This window comes from Mesoplodon mirus (genome assembly GCF_964341445.2).
Source record: "Mesoplodon mirus genome assembly, chromosome: 10".
NCBI lineage: Eukaryota > Metazoa > Chordata > Mammalia > Artiodactyla > Ziphiidae > Mesoplodon > Mesoplodon mirus.
The window spans coordinates 42,161,133-42,178,333 of record NC_138986.1 but is presented as its reverse complement, the minus strand read 5'-3'; the positions used below and the strand labels follow the sequence as shown (position 1 = coordinate 42,178,333).

The 17,201-nt window shown below is 36.6% G+C and overlaps 1 protein-coding gene across 2 annotated transcripts in view; it reads right to left on the bottom strand.

The window, feature by feature from the left end:
- CEP85L (centrosomal protein 85L) overlaps positions 1-17,201 on the bottom strand; it is a 154,820-nt gene that overhangs the window by 35,651 nt on the left and 101,968 nt on the right. For both annotated transcript variants that reach the window (XM_082633276.1, XM_082633275.1), the window contains exons 6-7: positions 8,515-8,694; positions 1,821-1,973 (exon numbers count right to left, since the gene is read on the bottom strand). In XM_082633276.1, coding sequence (XP_082489402.1) covers positions 1,821-1,973; positions 8,515-8,694 — 333 coding nt within the window. The remainder of the gene's footprint in view (positions 1-1,820; positions 1,974-8,514; positions 8,695-17,201) is intronic.

Genomic DNA, 17,201 nt, shown 5'->3' with positions numbered 1-17,201 from the left:
AACTAATCACCAGAACTCTTTTCATCTTTCAAAACAAACTCTCTACCCATCTACCTCTCTGTCCATCTACCTCTCCCCTCAACCCCTGCCAATCACCCTTTGACCTTCTGTCTCTATGAATTTGACTACTTTAGGTATCTCATACCTATTTTTCTTTATCTTTAATCTATTTATATTTTTTTAAATTAAATGTTGTCTCCTTTTCAATTCCTAAAATAATTACTGTAATCATTTAAAAATTTTTTTATTTTATTTTATTTTTTATACAGCAGGTTCTTATTAGTTACCCATCTTATACATATGTCAATCCCAATATTTATCTTTGTGATTGGCTTATTTCACTTAGCAAAACGTCCACAGGTTCACCCATGTTGTAGCATGCGTCAGAAAGTCCTTCCTTTTTAAGGCTATATTGTGTGTATACATCACGGTTTGTTCATCCATTCATCCACTGATGGACACGAGGTACCGTTTGGCTATTGTAAATAATGCTGTTATGAACATGCGTTGTGAATAAACACCTGTTTGAGACTCTGCTTTCAATTATTTTTAGCATATACCCAGAGGTGGAATTGGTGGAGCATATGGTAATTCTATTTTTAATATTTTTGAGGAACCGTCATATGGTTTTCAATAGTGGCTACACCATATTACATTCCCACCAACAGTGCCCGAGGGATTATAATTTTTCCACATCATCACCAATGCTTGTTACTTTCTGTTTTTTAGATATTAGCCATCCTAATGGGTGTACTGTGGTATGAACACATGTTTTAAAATCTATAGTCCTCTCTGTTCCTGCTCAAACTCCTGTGGGTCCTTCTTTAGTTCCTTCATGATATCACCCTCTGTTAGTTTTACAATTTATAAATTAATGTAAACAGAGATTGTACTATAGGTCTAGAGTCTACAGAATAATGATACTCCATGGATTAGATCAATGATTCTCAACTGGGAGTGATCTCCCTCCACTCACCCCAGCAGACATTTGGAAAAGTCTGCTGACATTTTTGGTTTAGGGGGAAGGGAAGAAGCAGCACTATTGGCAGCCAGTAGGTGGAGGCCAGAAATGTTAAGCATCCTTTAATGCACAGGACAGAATCTCACAACAAAAAATTACCTAACCTCAAATGTCAAGAGTGCTAAGATTGAAAATTCCATGAATAGTAAGATTTTGAGAAGACTGAAGAGTAGGTTTAATGGATTTACAAATAAGGCTTCAAGAGGATAGGTCTCACCAGAGTTAGTAGAAAGACTTTGGATGAGGTACTGCTAAGAAAGGAAAATGGCCAGAAGAGAAGTCAGAGGAGTGAATGGAGGTCATAGATTAAAGTATAAGAAAGAATTACAGAAAGATTAAGAAGAATGATGAAAACAAAACAAGTATCTGGAAAGATGGTCAAAAAAAGGTCTTGTTAAGACTTGGTGGATCCCAGAGAATACTGGAAGAGTCAGAACTGAGGTGCATGAGTGTGTGTGCATGCGGTGGGGTGTCACTGGTTTAGAAACTACCTTTTAGAGTAGAACAGTAAGTGAGAGAGTTAAGACAGATTCATTAGGAAGGAAACCGCATATTAATTAAGGACAAGAAAGATCTACTCATGCTCAGATGAACAAAGTTTCTAATTAAAGTTAATCCTAAAAACAGCAATTAAGCACACAGATTTAACTTACAATTAGCCAAATATACAACTAAAATTTTAAATTATAAAAATTTACAAAATGAATGAAAAATTATAAAAATGAAATGTCTAAAGAGTCAACTTAGAAAAGAATATGTTTCCCTCTCATTTAAAGATCAGCATTTTATTTCATGTTACCTGTAGACTCTGACTCTGTACATCATCAAGAGTTGGAAGATCTGCCAGATACTTTTCTAAGGTCTCAATTCTTCTCTGCTTTTCTTTATTCTGTTCAGATTCCTTCTGGCACTTCTTTTTCAGGCTACTGATGTATCTATCTCTGGTTTTAAGCTAAAGAAAAAGATTATGAAGCTTCAGTGGTTTTGTCAAAAAACAGTAATATAAAAACGGACATTCTAATCTTAGGCATCACTGAATTCACCAACTGTTCCAGATATAGTTAACACCACTTCCAACTTAAGTATGATTTATCTTATTTCATAGATTCTAAGATTCACATTTTTTTCAAATTCTTGTATCATTGAAATCAAGAGTTTTGAAATTTTGATTTTACAATTGATGATATAAAATGCAGTCAGTCAGGCAGCAGTAATGATGTAGTTTTTATTGCCTGCACATGTGCAAATTTGGTCAAGGCTATTCATATCTTTGTCATTTCAACGGTATTATGTACATGTTGAAAGTGTGTTGAGTTTAAATCATATTTAAAATACCTTTGAAATATTACATTATAATTTGGCATTGAAAAATGTTATTGGGTACCCAGAAAGACAGTTTCAGGGAACAACTGAGAAATCAGTGAAGCAAGTATTCATCTCTGGAAGGATGACTTTAATTTCTTATTTATTGCAAAGTTATATGCAATGTTTTATGTGAATTAAGAAAGGAAGATATCTGTAAGTAATTAAAGCTGTTTTGCTACTTACAGACTTACAAAGGAATCGCTTATCATGTACTAAAGCAAAGCAATCAAAGCCAGGGCACTTATCAAAATTACCAAATACTTAGGAACAAATAATGGGACTAGTGAGACTAATTCATACCTCAAGCAAGACTATTGTTAAAGCACTGTGTCAAACTGAACTTGCATTATATTCTCTTACTATATAAAATAAAGATGCGCCTTACCATTAATGTCATCTTAGGACTGATGAAATATGCTAATTGAACACCTACTATGGAATACATACAATTCATGATCTTTAGTAAATAAATCCCAATTTGTGTAGGTTGAACCTCAGACTTTTATGTACTATTTTTTTTCACCTTTCCACCTAAAACACATGATCTTTAAATTTGGTAGATATACTATCTCTAAAGCTCTTTCATAATCAAGATCAATTAAAAACAATGTATATACAAATAGTTGCATAAAAAGTAAACTCCAGACTCACATTTACTTTAATTTACCAGTCTTCCAAACATTTAACATTCTTTCAGAAGCTTACAGGGTTCTAAAATATCTTTATAGCCTTTTCTCATATTCACTAGGGAAATAAGTACGAGTAATTAGTAGTATAATGGATTACTCTTTCAAATTTTATTAAAGCTAATGCTTATCCACAATCCAGTTTCTTTCATGCCTTATCTAACTTATTTCAGGTCCAATGTATAAAAACTTTTATTAAAACAATTTCAATTGGAAAAACAAAACACAAAACAAATATACACTACAAAATGTAAAACCGATAGCTAGTGGGAAGCAGCCATATAGCACAGGGAGATCAGCTTGGTGCTTTGTGACCACCTAGAGCGGTGGGATAGGGAGGGTGGGAGGGAGGGAGATGCAAGAGGGAAGAGATATGGGGATATATGTATAGCTGATTCACTTTGTTATAAAGCAGAAACTAACACACCATTGTAAAGCAATTATATTCCAATTAAGATGTTTAAAAAAAAAACCCCAATTTCAATTGGAAAAACAAATGACATCGCATTTCATCTATTCATTCCATCAATAATGTTAGGATTCACTTAGGTCCTTGGGTAAGGAGCAACAATGGTAAAACAGACAAAACCTTTTATTGGGGCTTTCTTAGGACTAAAATCAAGTGTGCTGGTGTGACAATTTAACTTTTGATCTATCAGAACTCACAGACTGTTGGCCCTGGTCGTGACCTGAAAGACCATATAATCCTGCTCTTGCCTTAGCAAATGAACCTGTAAATTACAGAAGTAAACATAACTACCAACCTATTTTTACTACATGCTCCCTAATTTACACTTTATTGTTTGTGTCTTTAATGTGACAAAATTGTTTAAGTGACATAATTGTGTCCTCAAAAAGCAGCCACTAGAATAAGTTAGTCATGCTGTCTTCTTCTATGCAAAGGTGTCCTAGGTTTCTTCTTTTTCTTTGGTCAATTCTCTTCTTTGCTATCATGTCAAGCTTGCTGCTCTTGATCACAAATCTCGGCCAACACTCTCCTATTGGATACCATCTCTGTTATTTGTGGCCACAAGCTGATCACACATAATTACTGGACTTGGTTTTTTGTTTCTTTTTTTCCAGCCCTGCTCACTGATGAGAAGCTCTTTATTTTTTGTTTTTTTAACTTCCACGTTTTATGTTGTTGTAGATTAGCAGATTAACAGAGGTTACTGAATTCTGAACTCCAGTAATTACCAATAGGTAAATGAGGCATCATTAATAAATCTTTCCTATTCTAGTTATAAAAAGTTAAGTAAAATTTCAAGGAGGTATTATGCAATACTGAGATCATTCCTAGAAGGCAATTCCCCATTTCAGAAGAGGTTTACAAACAGATTTATTTTTCTTCATTTTAAATACAATTATTAGAACAAAAGAGACTAGGGAGAAAATGTTTTCCACTAAAATTTTTATAAATTATTACTAGAACCAAGGCATCAGCTGGAGAGTTAAATTGTCTTGAATTTTACTTCCAGCTTTTCAACAACTTCTATCTACATGCAACTGGACAAATTACTTTTCTCAAAATTTCAGTAACCTCATTTTTAAAAAAATGGGGTATAGTATATATCTCATAGGGTTTCTGTGACACTAGGATTGAATAAGAAAATGCATTTAATGTACATTAACATACTATCTGGCACATAAAAGAAAGTGCTCAACAAAGAGTAACTTCTCTTGTTATTCTTACCACATTAAATGTTTTTCTGTCTTAGAATCAGTCTTGATCAGGGTTACTGAGAGTAAATGCAGAAGGAAAACAATGCAATCTAATCTCATGTGGGCCCAGGGTGCTGTTTAGTTGATGCATTATCAATGAGTCTAATTTCCTAGCTTCTACACTCCCTTCAAGAACTCAGGTCATCTCCATGTCCTCGGACACAAAGTCTACCCTCTATATTAACCCCACTCCTCAAGGTCCACTGGTATAGACACGTCCATTCTTAATTGTCTCACTTCACAGAGAGGCTATTTCTCTTCTTTTCCAACAGGAACTCTTCCACCTTGGCATCTGTTATCAACATTCTCCTATTTCTCCTTAGGAATTTGGTCCATTGTGCACCCATTCTGACATCTTCGATATCTCTAATTATTCTTTCCCTAGTCCTTTGTTGGGGTTATCTCATTCCCTTCTCTCTCTTCGTGGCAAAAATCACCTGAAAGCATTTGTTCATTCATTCATTCAATATGCCAGGGACCATGGCTGGTGCTACATATGCTACAGTGACACATTCAGATACATCCCTGCCTTCACAAAACTTACAGAGATATATAAAAAACATAGCAATATTCAAATTTGTGCTGAGAACAAAATGCTTTAAGCATGTATAAGAAGTGGTTGGAGGGAAAATATATTTAAGTTGAGACTTGATAAAATATTGATAAATAGGTGACTGGGGAGCAGGAAAAGAGAGCCAAGTATTCATCAGGCAAAGAGGACACTTTATGTAAAGAACCTATACCAGAAACAAGGTCTGACCTGCTTAACAACTGTAAGACACTATACCAAGACACAGCGTACCAGAGGGAGACCGGTAGGGCCCAGGGCTATATAAATTAGGCAGGCTCTTTCACGTCACAGAAAATATTAAATTCTTATTTTAAAGACAATGAGATGGCATTAGTGGGTTTTAACCAAGTAAGAAAAATGACTGGATCTTCATTTTAAAAGGTTCATTCCTCCATACTATTAAGAATGGATTTGCAAGGCTGTGGAGCACCTGGAACTCTCACTCATTGGTAGTGGAAGTGTTAAATGGTACACACACTTGGGAGAACTTGGGTAGTTTCTTATAAGTTAAACATCTACACTATGAACCAAATGACCTAGAAATTCCACTATTAGGAATTTATCCAAGAGAAATAAAAACCTATGTATACAAAATAAAGTCTAGTACAAGAATGTTCACAGCAGCCTTATTCATAATTTTCCCAAACTGCACACAATCCAAATATCCACTAACAGGACAATAGATACATTGTGAGAGATCTATATAATGGAATGCAACTCAGGGATAGATAGGAACAGACTACTGATACGTGCAACAACATAAATAAATCTCAAAGATATTAAGGGAAAGAAAACACAGACAAAAGAACATATATGGTATGACTCCATTTATACAAAGTCCAAGAAGACTCAGAACTAATCTATAGTGATAAAAAAGTGTTTTGAGGACCTCCCTGGTGGCGCAGTGGTTAGGAATCTGTCTGCCAGTGCAGGGGACACAGGTTTGAGCGCTGGTCCGGGAAGATCCCACATGACGCAGAGCAACTAAGCCCGTGTGCCACAACTACTGAGCCCGTGCTCTAGAGCCCATAAGCCACGACTACTGAGCCTGCGTGCCACAACTACTGAAGCCCATGCGCCTAGAGCCCATGCTCCGCAACAAGAGAAGCCACTGCAATGAGAAGCCCGCCCACCACAACGAAGAGTAGCCCCCACTCGCCGCAGCTAGAGAAAGCCTGCGTGCAGCAATGAAAACCCAATGCAGCCAAAAATAAATAAATAAATAATAAATAAAATTTATTTTTAAAAAATGTTTCAGGGAAGGGAAGAAGACTGACTAGAAAGAAGCACAAGGGAACTTCTTGGATAACTGAAATGTTTATGATCTCATTTTAGATAGTGGTTATATGGGTATACAGTTGACCTTTGAACAACAAGGGGGCTGGGTTGCTGACCCTCCATGCAGTATACAACTTACAGTCGGCCCTCTGTATCTGCTTTTTCCTCCACATCCTCAGATCCTCAAATTGTGTAGTATTTACTACTGAATAAAATCTATGTATAAGTGACCTGCACAGTTAACCCATGTTGTTAAAGGGTCGACTGTATACTATTAGCAATATTCATAAAAACTGAACACCCAAGATCAGCACACTTGACTGTATGCAAATTATGCTTCAATCTTTAAAGGTATAATAAATAAAATACATAGAATTACAACAACAACAAAAGTGACTGGAGAGAACGGGAAAACAGGTAGACAGGGCAAGGGTGAATTCAGAGACACCAATGAAGAGGCCATTACAAAAGCTTTGCCAAGAGATAAGAATCTGAACTAGGCTGGTAGTGTTGGACAGGTCCTGTATATATTTAGAAGACAGGCTTGATTAACTTAGTAGAGTTTCTAGCATGAGTAACTGAATACACAGCAATGAACATTGAAGAAAATGTTTTATGTCGTTTGAGAACAGGGCAGTCAGAATGCAAAATAAGAACTGATTTTAGACATGAGAAGTCTGAAGTATTTTGAAGACATCCAATTAGGAGCTGTCTCATAGGTAGGTAACATATAAACTGATTTTATTAAGCAATAGACATGAAAAATAATAAAAGATGAGAAAAATTTAGGTAAAATATAAAAATATATTTTAAAAACCGCATCCACTGAATCTTCACAATTTTCACACAATCTTTTAATTAACAAGTTTCAGGTGAGAAAACATTTTAATCCCTCCCACTTATGTATGACCGATGGATATTTCCATAGCTCCCTCCAGATTGTGGTATTAGATAAAGCCCCCAAAATACACAAAAGAAACAAGAAACAGTACCTGTTTCAAGGTACTTTCAAGTTAGCCACAATAAAATACATCATATAGCTGAGAAAGAGAAACCATGTAAAATTTGTCAGTTTTTTGGAAGATAAAAATTTTAGCTTGTGTGTGTGTGTGTGTGTGTGTGTACTGACTCAAAAATGTCAATGAGTTCTCAATTAATAGCTCCAAACCTGCCTACAGAAATCATGGTGACTGCCTCAAGATCACTTGAAGGGAAGGTTAGTTAATAGAATAATAAGCTGGGTATAACAAGAGAAATCTAAAACCAATTCTGCAACTAAGTAGTAGCTTAAGGATCTATGCCTCTTCAATAAATCAGGGCTAGCATGTATCCTTATCTTACTTGATCTTTAATGATACTATAATGGAATGAGATGAAGTCTGTGAAAATACTTTAATAAAGGCAGAAAGGTCAAATAAATGGACAGATGTATTGTGTATATAGAGGTATCCGGCTTTCAGCTACTTATTCTGAATCAAGGGCTTAAATAACGTGAAGTCATGTGCTTCTAAAAGAAGGACCACTTTCATTTCATTTACCAATCCTTCATATCCCACATTACAAAGATACAGGGCCCAAAAAGGAAAAGGAGAACAGTTATTGGTGCCACATCTCAGTGCAGACAACTAACTTTAAAAAAAGCTTTACTATTACTTAGAAAGATATAATATAATACACAGTGGTATTTTTCTCTCTCAAAAAAAATGCCTGGATTTTTGTAGATAGCACAGGGTTTCTCAAAAGCTACTGTAAAACTAATCACTTCAATGTAAATAAAACCTGGTATGACACCTGGCATAGAGTAGATGACAAAAAAATCATATGTTGAAGGAATGCCCTTGACCCAATTCAACTTTATTAAAAATACCTACCTTTTCCTCCAGTTTCTTCTTCTCTTCACTAAATTGACTTATTCTTTGTTTTAGAAACTGATTGAGCTGTAAAACCTCTTTCTCAGTAGATGCAAGCTTTTGCTGAAGTTCCTCTTGCTGGGAATGGGATGTTGACTGGTCTGAAAATGGAGTCTGGAGGGAAGTATTCTCATATTGTGGCTATTCAGAAGGAAAAAAAAAAACATGGGTAAGACTTTAAAAGTTTATCTGTCTTGAATAAATGGAAAGAAATTAGAAATGAGGTACAGTACAAAGAGTACAAATAGCCTTTAATGACAGACCTTGGCATAAATCCCAGCTCTCCTGCTTCCTAGTTATGTGCCATGATCAATTCAAATTGCTTACCATCAACAAGTTATGTAAAGTTCCTAGAAGACAGCAGAAGCTTAATAAAAAGCAGTTATTATTTGGTTAAAAAGTACCATTAGAGTATAAAAAGTACATTATAAAGAAGTGAAATCTCAGGGGAAATAAATAAGAACTAAAGAAATATTTCCTCACAGGTGATCATTTTTTAGCTAATATTAAACTCAGTAAGTAGTAATAGAGTGTTTCCCCTAACTAGAAACTAAGGTCCATGAAATCAGGAATTTCTGTCCATCTTAGTTGCTCTTATATCCCTATTTCATAGAACAGTGACTGGCACAAAATAAATGTTAAAAAATAATTGCTTAATGAATAAATGTATTATTGTTTTCATGAGCAAGGCTTTGAAGGAGAGTTAGACAAAATCTCTTCCCTCCCCTTCCCCCTGCAGCATTACAACCTGGAAGAGGAGGGCAGGAAATACAAATATTTCCTCAAACAAATTAGAATGTGATAAGAATGTGATACCAACAAAGTAATGTGAAAGTAAAGAAACAGATTATTTTTCTATTTACTAAGCACATATGTTAGGCATTGTGTACTGGGGAGTCAACAGTTAATAAAACAAGGTTCCACCACTTTAATAAAGTGTCACACACAAAAAGACAACAAAAACTGCCTAAGTGCTAAGATAGTTGTATGTGTAGTAGCTATGGAAAGGCTTTATAGAAGTGAACTTGAACTAGGCCTTGAAGAACTCATACTTTTTCAAAAGGTAGAGATGCAATTCAAAAATTATATACACGGTATGGTACTGGCACAAAAACAGACACATAAATCAGTGGCACAGAATAGAGAGCCCAGAAAAGAACCCATATTTATATGGTCAATTAATCTATGACATACGAGGCAATACAACAGGGGAAAAAACAGCTTCTTCAATAAATGGTGTTGGAAAAACTGGACAGCTACATGCAAAAGAATCAAACTGGATGCTTTCTCACACCATATAAAAAATAAACTCAAAATGGATTAAAGACTTAAAATGTAAGACCTGAAATCATAAAACTCCTAGAAGAAAACACAGGCAGTACACTCTTTGATATCAGTTTTGGCAATGTTTCTGGGATTATGTCTCCTCAGCAAGGGCAACAAAAGCAAAAATAAACAAATGGGACTAAATCAAACTGAAAAGCCTTTGCACTACGAAGGAAACTATCAACAACAGAAAGGCCACCTACTGAATGAGAGAAGATAATGGCAAATGATTTATCTGATATGGGGTTAATATCCAAAATATACGAAGGACTCACAATTCAACATCAAAAAAAAAAAAATTAAAAAATGGACAGAGGACCTGAAAAAACATTTTTGCAAAGAAGACATACAGATTGCCAACAGGCACATGAAAAGATGCTCAACATCACTAATCGTAGGGGAAATGCAAATCAAAACCACAGTGAGATACAACCTCACACCTATCAGAATGGCTATCATCAGAAAGACAACAAATAACAATAAAGCGTTGGCCAGGATGCAGAGAAAAAGAACCCTCGTGCGCTGTTAGTGGGATGCAAACTGGTGCAGCCACTATGGAAAACAGTAGGTCAGTTTCTCAAAAAATTAGAAATAGAGCTATTATATGATCAAGCAATTCCACTCCTGGGTATTTATCTGAAGAAAACAAAATCACTTAATTTGAAAAGATATATGCAACCCTATGTTCACTGCAGCAGTGAACAATAGCCAAGATATGGAAGCAACCTAAGTGCCTATCGATAGATGAATGTATAAAGAAGAGGTGATATCTATATCTATCTGTCTATCTATCCATCCAACAGAATATTACTCAGCTATAATATAAGATGAAATCTTGCTATTTGCGACAATATGGATGGACCTAGAGGGTATTATGCTAAGTGAAGTTAAGTCAGACAGAGAAAGACAAATACCATATGATTTTGCTTATACACGGAATTTAAAAAACAAAACAAATGAACAAACATAACAAAACAGAAACAGTCATAGATACATAGAACAAACAGGTGAGGGAGATGAAGAGGTACAAACTTCTAGTTACAAAATCAATGAGTCACAGGTATGAAATGTGCAGTGCGAGGAACATGGTCAATAATACTGGAATATCTTTGTATGGTGACAGGAGGTAACTAGACTTAGTGTGGTGACCATTCTGTCATGTATAGAAATACTGAATCAATATGCTGTGCACTAGGAACTAACATAATATTGTAGGTCAATTACACTTCAAAAACAAAAAAACAAACTCATAGAAAAAAAGAGATCAAATCTGTGGTTACCAGAGGCAGGGGTGGAGGAAGGGGAAGTGGATGAAGGGGGTCAAAAGGTACAAACCTCCAGTTAGAGGATAAATAAGTACTAGGGATGTAATGGATGACATGATAAACATAATTAACATTGCTGTATGTTATATACGAAAGTTGTTAAGAAAGTGAATCATAAGAATTCTCATCACAAGGAAAAATATGTTTTTTTCTTTTTCTTTTATTCTGTATTTGTATGAGATGGTGGATGCTCACTAAACTTACTGAGGTAATCATTTCATGATGCATGAAGGTTAAATCATTACGCTATACACCTTAAATTTATACAGTGCTGTATGTCAATTTATATCTCCATAAAACTGGAAGGAAAAAATTTTGATTATATAAACAGCATTTATCATGTGCATGGTATTTCAAAGATAACCGACTCAGGCACTGCCCTTTACAAACTCAAATTCTAATCAAAAGCATAAGAGAAACCCTTAGATAATTATATACAGGATACAATATAGTATGGCAGCCAAAGAAAAGCCATCTTCAGTACAAAGTGTTGGAAGTGGGGAGGATAGATGAAAAGGGCATGGGGAGAAGGAGGGAAAGGCTTTACTGGAAAGGTGGCTTTTGGGACAGACTTTGAAAATAAGGAGGATTCTGGCAGGAACAGAGAAAGGAAGAAAAGCATTCCAGAAAGAACATTTTAAAAAGGTAAAAGATGGAATATATGCACTGAGTACCCATAAAGTTTAGGTTATAAGAGGGGGGAATATAAGAGAAAATTAAAACATCTACGTGAGACCATACTTTTTAGAATCACAAGGTTCAGAATTCAACCTTAATTCATAGGAAATGGGAATCCGGTGATGGTTCTAGAACAAGAAAGTAACATGTTTAAGAAGTCTGTGAACTCTGTTTTGTAAATCTCTGTATTCCCTAGCACTTACCATAGTGTGTAAACTCTTAGTAACTTTAGATTAAAGGGAAAAGAAAAGAGGAAAAAGGACAAGAGAGAACTATAACAATTGGAAGTAATGAACAAGATGAATTAAATGATATGGTGAATGGATATGAATATATCACTTTAAGAAATTATCTTAACCTATTTAGCTGAAAAAACCAAGGAACTGAACAAGAATACTGAGAACAGAAGGAAGAAACTCTGGAAGCAGAAATGAGAGGATTTAAAGAAAATTATTTTTTAAGGTGTGAATGGACAAGAAATGTTAAAGATAACTAAAGGTTCGAAATTCTGAGTCTAAGTAACAGGGAAGATCATATTCTGAGCAGAGGTAAGTAGGTCATGTGGGAGAACAGGTTTAAGCAAACGTACTTAATTACAATTAGAGCCTATTGATATTAAGATGCCAGTTAATATCAATTTAATATTAAGATACAAATATATACAAACATCAGGCAAAGAGATGTGTCTAGAACCCAGAAAAATGGCCAGGATAGGCTAGGAAGCTGTAAAAAAGTTAATAAAGATTTACAATTTCCCGTCAGGCATATAATGAGCTCAGAAATTGCCAACCTGTTTTACCGACAAGTGAAAAGCTGAACAAACTGAAAAATCAACAACTCTTCTTAGATCTGTCAGAGAAGTGAGGTTAGCGGGCAAACTGCAACCCCCAAAATTGGAGAAACAGGAAAATAAAGAAAATCACACCTACTGGAACAGAATTATCCATGGGAACCAGTGCTGAAGTAGGAAAACCAGAACTGTAATTGATGAATTTGTTGGAGGCTCAGAGTGAAGGTCTGAGAGTCAAAAACTCCAGGGGCACCCAGTCATAGGGGACACCCAATATTCTTGAATTATACCACTAGAAGCTCTACCAGGTCCTCACAATGAATCCCTTTGTGCTTCCAGCAGAGGGAGGAGAAAAGAAACCATTCTGAAATGCCAAAGCTCTATGTTCTTCTTAACAAGGCCTGTCAGGAGAAACTACTTTACCAGAGACTAACCTACCTAGAAGGGAACTAACATACCTAGAAGGAAAAAATCCCAAACCAGCTCCCTCTAGCCTTCCACATGGGGGAAGGGTTAATATCCAACTCAGCTGTCTCTAGCCATCCTGTCCTACCTGAGGGTGGGAAAGAAAAAACTAAGAAGCACTGGTGAAGTTCACAGTCCAGGAGCACAGGCTCACGAAAAGACTAAGTCAGAGGGCCAGAGAATGCTTCCCCTGCCCCACACCCTACCATGACATTACTAAAGGCCTATTTACCACATTTCCTTATATCAGTACATCTGGAAAGACCGAACAAGCATCAGAACTAGAGTCAGATATGTCACAAATGTTGGAATTATCAGAACAGACATTTTTTAAAACTATAACTAACATGCTTAAGGGCTTTACTGCTGAAGTAGACAACATTCAAGAACAGATGGATAATATAAGAACAGAGCTGGAAAGACTATAAAAGAAACTCTAGAGACAAAAAACACTGAAACAGAAACGAAGAACGTCTTTGATGTGGTTATCAGTAGACTGAACCTGGCGCAGGAACCAATCTGAGCTTGAGGATATGACAGAAGAAACTTCTAAAACTTAAGAGCAAAGAGGAAAAAGATTGGAAAAAATAGAACAGAATATCCAAGAGTTGTGAGATAACTACAAAAGTTGTAATATACATCTTATGGGAACACCACAAGGAAAAGAGAGAAAGAAAACAGCAATATTTTAAACAATATGATTTGAGAATTTCCCCCAAATGGTCACATACCACACCTCAGATCCAGGAAGCTCAGAGAACACCAAGCAGAATAAATGCCCAAAAACTACACTTAAGCGTATCATATTTAAATTTTTGAAAATCAAAGATTAAAAAAATTGTGAAAGAAACGAGAGGAGAAAATACCTTACCTATAGACAGGAAAAGATAAGAGCTTTATACAACTTCTCAGAAACCATGCAAGCAAAAAGAGAGTGGACTGAAATAAATGAAAGTCAGGCACTTTCTTTCCTATATAACAGCAATGAACAAGTGTAATTTGAAACTAAAAACACATTACCATTTACATTAGCACCCCCCAAAACATAATAGTATAAATCTAACAAAATGTGTATATACAAGATCTATACAAGGAATACTACAAAACTCTGATCAAAGATATCAAAGAAGGACAAAATAAATGAAGAGAAATTCCCTGTTCATGGACAGACTCAGTATTGTCAAGATGTCAAGTTCTTCCCAACTTGATCTATAGACTCGATGCAATTTCAATAAAAATCCCAGCAAGTTATTTTGTGGATAGTGACAAGCTGATTTTAAAGTTTATATGGAAAAACAAAGGCTCCAGAATGGCCAACATAATACTTAAGGAGATGAACCAACCAAGATGGAGGACTGACACCCTGACTTCAAGACTTACAGTAATCAAGAATGTGTGGTATTGGGGAAAGAACAAACAGGTCAATGGAACAGAATGCAGAGCCCAGAAATAGATCCACACAAATACAGTCAACCAATCTACTGACAAGAGAGCAAAGGCAGTACAATGGAGCAAAAACAGTCTTTTCAACAAATGATACTGGAACAACTGAACATCCACATGTAAAAAAAGATTCTAGACACAGACCCTACACCCTCCACAAAAATGAACTAGAGATTCGTTCAAGATGGTGGAGGAGAAGGACATGCTCTCACTCCCTCTTGTGAGAGCACCGGAATCACAAGTAACTGCTGAACAATCATCAACAGGAGGACACTGGAACTCACCAAAAAAGATACCCCACATTCAAAGACAAAGGAGAAGCCACAATGAGACCGTAGGAGGGGCACAATCACAATAAAATCAAATCTCGTAACTGCTGGGTGGGTGACTCACAAACTGGAGAACATTATACCACAGGAGTCTGCCCACTGGAGTGAAGGTTCTGAGCCCCACGTCAGGCTTCCCAACCTGGGGGTCTGGCAACGGAAGGAGGAATTACTAGAGAATCAGACTTTGAAGGCTAGCAGGATTTGATTACAGGACTTCGACAGACTAGGGGAAACAGAGACTCCACTCTTAGAGGGCTCACACAAAGTAGTGTGCATATCGGGACCGAGGGGATGGAGAAGTGACCCCATAGGAGACTGACCCAGACCTACGTGCTAGTGTTGGAGAATCTCCTGCAGAAGCGGGGGGTCTCGGAAGTACTCCTTGGCATGAGCCCTCCCAGAGTCGGCCATTAGCCCCACCAAAGAGCCCAGGTAGGCTCCAGTGTTGGGTTGCCTCAGGCCAAACAACCAACAGGGAGGGAACCCAGTCCCACCCATCAGCAGACAAGTGGATTAAAGTTTTACTTAGCTCCGCCCACCAGAGCAACAGGCATCCCTACCCACCACCAGTCCCTCCCATCAGGAAACTTGCACAAGCCTCTTAGATAGCCTCATCCACCAGAGGGCAGAGAGCAGAAGTAAGAAGAACTACAATCCTGCAGCCTGTGGAACAAAAACCACATTCACAGAAGGACAGAGAAGAGGAAAAGGCAGAGGGCTATGTACCAGATGAAGGAACAAGATAAAACCCAAAAAAACAACTAAAGAAGTGGAGATAGGCAACCTTCCAGAAAAAGAATTCAGAATAATGATAGCGAAGATGATCCAGGACCTTGGAAAAAGAATGGAGGCAAAGATCGAGAAGATGCAACAAATGTTTAACAAAGACCTAGAAGAATTAAAGCACAAACAAACAGAGGTGAACAATACAATAACTGAAATGAAAACTACACTAGAAGGAATCAATAGCAGAATAACTGAGGCAGAAGAAGAGATAAGTGACCTGGAAGACAGAATGGTGGAATTCACTGCTGCGGAACAGAATAAAGAAAAAAGAATGAAAAGAAATGAAGACAGCCTAAGAGACCTCTGGGACAACATTACACACAACAACATTTGCATTACAGGGGTCCCAGAAGGAGAAGAGAGACAGAAAGGACCCGAGAAAATATTTGAAGAGATTATACTCAAAAACTTCCCTAACATGGGAAAGGAAATGGCCACCCAAGTCCAGGGAGCACAGCGAGTCCATACAGGATAAACCCAAGGAGAAACACGCTGAGGCACATAGTAATCACACTGGCAAAAATTAAAGACAAAGAAAAATTATTGAGAGCAGCAAGGGAAAATGACAAATAACATACAAGGGAACTCCCATAAGGTTAACACCTGATTTCTCAGCAGAAACTCTACAAGCCAGAAGGGAGTGGAATGACATATTTAAAGTGATGAAATGGAAGAACATACAACCAAGATTACTCTAGCTGGCAAGGATCTCATTTAGACTTGATGGAGAAATTTTAAACTTTACAGACAAGCAAAAGCTAAGAGAATTCAGCACCACCAAACCAGCTCTACAACAAATGCTAAAAGAACTTCTCTAAGTGGGAAACACAAGAGAAGAAAAGGACCTACAAAAACAAACCCCAAAAAATTAAGAAAATGGTTACAGGAACAAACATATCAATAATGACCTTAAATGTGAATGGATTAAATGCTCCAACCAAAAGACACAGATTGGCTGAATGGAAACAAAACCAAGACCCATATACACGCTGTCTACAAGAGACCCACTTCACACCCAGGGACACTTACAGACTGAAAGTGATGGAAAAAGATATTCCATGCAAATGGAAATCAAAAGAAAGCTGGAGTAGCAATTCTCATATCAGACAAAATAGACTTTAAAATAAAGACTATTACAAGAGACAAAGAAGGACCCTACATAATAATCAAGGGATCAATCCAAGAAGAATATATAATGATTCTAAATATTTATGCATCCAACATAGGAGCGTCTCAATACATAAGGCAAATGCTAACAGCCATAAAAGGGGAAATCGACAGTAACACATTCATAGTAGGGGACTTTAACACCCCCCTTTCACCAATGGACAGATCATCCAAAATGAAAATAAATAAGGAAACACAAGCTTTAAATGATACATTAAACAAAATGGACTTAATTGATATTTATAGGACATTCCATCCAAAAACAACAGAATACACATTTTTCTCAAGTGCTCATGGAACATTCTCCAGGATAGATCATATCTTGGGTCACAAATCAAG